At 42.5% G+C, this 5,276-nt stretch overlaps 1 protein-coding gene across 1 annotated transcript; it reads left to right on the forward strand.

The window, feature by feature from the left end:
• Positions 1 to 228: 228 nt before the first annotated feature.
• neurod2 (neuronal differentiation 2) lies at positions 229 to 3,925 on the forward strand. Its single transcript, XM_071392352.1, has 2 exons — positions 229 to 532; positions 2,485 to 3,925. Exons 1-2 carry the CDS (start codon positions 306 to 308, stop codon positions 3,572 to 3,574), a joined length of 1,317 nt encoding a protein of 438 aa, XP_071248453.1. The 5' UTR covers positions 229 to 305; the 3' UTR covers positions 3,575 to 3,925.
• The last annotated feature ends 1,351 nt before the right edge of the window (positions 3,926 to 5,276 follow it).

Below are 5,276 nucleotides of genomic sequence, written 5' to 3' on the forward strand. Positions count from 1 at the left end.
ATTTAGCCTAAATGCAGGCCTAAATAGATTCATAAATGGGTGTCCATTGTTATGCTGTGATAGAAGTGAAATCGATCTTCAAAACGACATCAAACGAGAACATTTCATTCCTTCTCTCTCCATTTTTGTTACTCTCTTTCTCCTTCCATTTTCATTGCCTCTCCTTCTCTTTCTGGCTGTGTGAGCGCGAGCGCAGTGACAGATGGCGAATCCCTCTTCCCTCGGGAATGCAATCTCTGTGAATGCGGGCGCATGTCAATCACCCGCGCTCATGTGATGGCTCTTGCCAATGACGTGCCAGCCATATGGCCTGGCATCATAACTGGTATGTAACCCACCCAGCCCTGGTAGAGGATGCCACACTACTGTCTCTGTGCGTTTGGGGTAGGGATAGCACAGCGAAGAAGCATCAAGCTAGGCTACAGCCGCACCTATTGGAGTGTCCGTGCAGGAGGGGTGTGGACTTGGACTGGCCACCCGGAGATGGTGTAAACAAACGCGCTTTCGCCCCTCACCGAGCTCCAAGACGGCGGTAGGTTGCACATTTTGGGATGGTCCGAAACGAATTATGGAATTAACACCAACGAGAGAATTTACACAAATGTCGAATGGAACATTTGTTATTTCATATAATTTATCGTTAGAGAAACAACTGCGCATCTTGGGCATTAATCAAATTATGTTGTTCAGCGATATTAGGCTGCTCTCCTCGTTGTTTTATCTCCTATCAAGTGTGGCAGATCTAATCAAAGATACAATTTAATCCTGCTCCCAGCTCTTTATTGGAGCTATCATTTAATGCGAACACGGGAGGGGATTGGTCCCACAGCGCGGAAGACTGTATTTAATAATCTAGCTAAGCATTTAATAAACTATCAATTCGACATACAGTCTCCTAAAGATCTACACGCATTATTCTACTCATATCGCAGGCTTATCGATGGAGCTGTGTCATTTGCTTTGAGAGGGGGTTGGGACACTTTAAAGTCCCTCAAATCTTATCTCCGTTTGAAATGGAGACATTTCGGGACAGAATCTAAAATCTAAATAAAAGGAAATCATGGTGTGTGTGCGTGTGCGTGTGTGTGTGTGTGTGTCCATGCAGAGCACTATGGGAGTGATTCTCTATAGAGTTACATGTAGGTTAATTGACAGGTATTGGTTTGCGTTAATTACATTGTACTTATATGATTAGAAAAATAAATCCACGTACTAACATGCACAGCTGGGCTCATTAGTCTACAAGAGGCATTACGTTTTTCTTAACATGATCGCAATATTTGGAACTCTAAAAGTGATTTAAGAACTATTTTCTAATATCAACGTTGAATGATTTATCTAAAACAGATTGATAGATTAATGCATTTATTTGGCATGATGTATTGTGGACTTGGATCCTGTTGTGCCAAGACCAATAGAATAAATCAGTTGAAATGGAAGCTTCTTGTTTGGAGGTAGAATCGTTTTCAGTCTATCAATTCATTGAGGAGCATCGTGATTTTCTATTTATTTCGATCAGTAGAAAATCTCTATTCTTACACATAATTAACCTGTTAATTGTAATTAGGCCTAACTCTTAGCGTAGTTTTCCCCAGCTGATTTTATCCTCTTTTTCCAAATCCTGATACCCTCCTCCACAAATCTTTTTGAAAACGGAATCTGCTTGATAGTCACATATGCGTGGAAATGGTTCTAACTCAATGCGAATAATTAAGTAAAGCGTGAATATTATCAGAAATGTGCGTATATTTGAAAATTCCACAATTTATTCTGCCTGTGTTGGAATGTGGCCAGAAATAGTGGGGGGATGCGGAATGGGGTGAATGGGTCTACCCGACGCCCAATGTGCCTCTTGGGACCTTATAATAGGACCAGCACCGCAGAAACATGCTGTGAGAGGGCACGCCAAGGCACGTGCACGGGGAATTGGGGAAGAGCTTTCGTTGGGTCGCGTCTGTCGCCCCTCTATAGCAACAGAAACCCCCCAAATGTGTGAATGTAGGCTACAGCTGTTAGCCTACAACTTTAATTAGCCTACAGGACGTACAAAATTAATTAGGCAACTAAGATTGAAATATTTAATCATATGTTATTTTTGACGAGTAATCAAAGTAATTTTACACTTATGAATTAACAAGATGTCTAAAAGTATTGTTTTTATGCAAATACATTGTATTCTTATTATCACATTAGCATATTATATTACAGGCCTATAGAAGTTGGCTCAAGTGCACACATAGGTCTAAAGGAATGTAGAACTTTGCATTCAACTATTATGGCTTATATGCCTATAAAACTTATTCTCTCACAGTATTTTTATTCAATCAATTTACATTTTTTTGTTGCATCTCGTCTGTCAATCAAAATCAATATTTGTATAAACACAAATCTATATTCGGATAATACATAGCCTATACACCTATGCACTGTCTGAAACTGCTTCTCTAGGCCTTTTGTGCTCATCTGTCTTGCGATGTTTTCCAGTGCCACCATGTTGACAAGGCTATTCAGCGAGGTTCTGCCGGATGTCCAGAAGCTCTCGGGTTGGGTGGACGACAGCGAGGGCGAGGACTCCAAAACCAAGGAGGACGACCTGGGTCACCTGGAAGACGACGACTTGGATGACGGCGACGCCAGAGAGGGAAGCAGCCGGGATCAGTCCGAGATGGCTGGGGATGACGACGACGACGACGATGACGTCGACGATGAGGACTGCGGGGATGAGAACGAGGGGGGAGACAAACCCAAAAAGCGCGGCCCAAAGAAACGCAAGATGACGCCAGCAAGGATTGAGCGCTCCAAAGTGCGGCGTCAGAAAGCCAATGCACGAGAGAGAACGCGCATGCACGATTTGAACTCTGCACTGGACAATTTGCGTAAAGTCGTCCCATGTTATTCCAAAACGCAAAAACTATCCAAGATAGAGACGCTGAGACTAGCTAAGAATTACATTTGGGCGCTCGGAGAGATATTGCGCAATGGTAAAAGGCCAGATGTGGTATCCTACGTGCAGACACTGTGCAAGGGCCTATCCCAGCCCACCACGAATCTAGTTGCTGGTTGTCTGCAGCTCAACTCTCGGAACTTCTTGACAGAGCAGTGTCCTGACGGGGCCCGGTTCCATGTCCCCAACTCCTCTTTCTCCGTGCACCCTTACTCCTACCCGTGTCCCCGTCTGTCTAGCCCTCAGTGCCAACCCGGCTCCAGTGGGCATATGAGGACCCATAACTACGGCTACGGCGACGCGGTCTACCCAGGGGCCGTCTCCCCGGAGTACAACAGCCCTGACTACGAGGGCCATCACAGTCCGCCTGTGTGTGTCAACGGCAACTTTTCCGTGAGGCAACAGGAGTCTGTGTCACCGGATGCAGACAGGAACTATCACTATGCTATGCACTATTCTGGACTGTCTGCATCTCGGGCACCTGCTGCCCACGGCCTAGCGTTTGGCCCCTCGGGAGCGCGCAGCGGTTCCGCGCACTCTGAAAACGTGCCGCCGCCGTTTCATGACGTTCACTTACACCATGACAGGGCGCCCGTGTACGAGGAACTGAACGCCTTCTTTCACAACTGAATCCTCCAAAACCCGAACAAACCTAGCGGACCCCTAAATACCCAAATGACAATCCTAATGTTATAATAGTCTACCCATTTTGACACTGGATGAGGTTTTTAGAGGATGGGAGATGAGGTGGCAGGAATTGAGAGAAAAAGCCCTATATTGTCAATGTTGGTCCTCTGTTTTATTGATGTCATTCCTGAACTATCACCATGTACATTTTAAGGTGTGTCAGAAATCAATATCTCCAATCAAATGTCGACCTGTATGCAGAATATGAGTGCAATCAAAACAAATGATGTATAGGCCTACATGAACGAAACATGCTATGATGAAAAAAAAATAAAACGATATTTTATAACTGTCTGACATGCGGTGATTGACCATAGAAGTTCTTTCTGACTTGATATAATGGGGCGGGGGGGGGGGTACAAATAAATGACTTGGGGTACACAGGGTATTCCACGTGAGTAGGCTAATTCATAAGAACTGAGTTAATCAAAACATTATTTTAGGGACAACAACCACTTTCTGCAGCAGATTCGTTTCCAAATCCATTATTGAAACGAATAACAATTTATCATTCAACTGACCAAGCTTGAAATCCCTGTTTAAGGAATAGGCCTGTAGTCTAACCTTGTTTTCATCTAGTTCTTTTCCATCTGTGTTTTCCCCCTCAAGTTTAATGAACGAGAGATTCGACCAACCCTTCATGTAAACGTTATTCAGTTAGACACATTTTTTGTTTACTGTCTGTGACTTAATCTTTTAATTTACCCACTTACAAGTAAATTGCCCTCAGGCAAATAAGCATTCACAAACATCACGATTCACGCCTGAACCTATGGCTATGGAGACTTTCCGTGTAACTTTCAATTTTCTTTGAACTAATTTTGGTACCAATTTTGAGCCACTCACTGCATTCTAAATACGGTTAATCGCCAAATTGTATATGCCTATCCCTCTAAACTAGAGAAACCATACTAAGTTACTTAAAAGTTGACTGATGGAAATTTGACTAATGCTAATTTAGGCTTTGAGTTCCAATATGATGATTCTTTTAGAATCAATGTGGTCTGGCTACACAATGATACGACATGGGATATCAATGATAGTAGCCTATTAATCAGATAACACACATTTGTGATGGGAACAAAATACAACAAATACAATTTTGGGATCATTTAAAGAGAGGAAATGAAATAGGAAACTGATTGAGTCGAGCAAGAAGAATGGCTGATAGGCCAATGATATATACTTGGAGCCTAGTGTAAGACGACACATTGCTACACTATTAGACCTACTGCAAAACAAACTCAACCCAATATTTATTTCTAAACCTTATCACATTACAACACTTGATCAGCTGCCCAATGCCCCCCTTCGCCCCTCCCCCCATTGAGGACAACTGACCATTTTCATGTTTATCTTTTCTTTATGGGACATAAAGACATATCGCAAATTGCTCTCAGCATATAGATGAGATGTGGAGAAATTACACCAGACTTTCCTCTACTATTTTTAGTTTAGGGATTTTAAAAAACAACAACATATGTTTAATATATTTCAAACAAACTTATTTCCCCAGTTAATTGAATATATGCAATTCATTGCAGACCTTCGTTTATTTACATATTTGAAAATAAGATGACTCAAATCTAATCGACGTTTATTTGTCGCGTACACAGATCAGTAGATGTTAAAGCAGGTGCAGCGA

Source organism: Salvelinus alpinus, chromosome 3 (genome assembly GCF_045679555.1).
Source record: "Salvelinus alpinus chromosome 3, SLU_Salpinus.1, whole genome shotgun sequence".
NCBI classification, from domain to species: domain Eukaryota; kingdom Metazoa; phylum Chordata; class Actinopteri; order Salmoniformes; family Salmonidae; genus Salvelinus; species Salvelinus alpinus.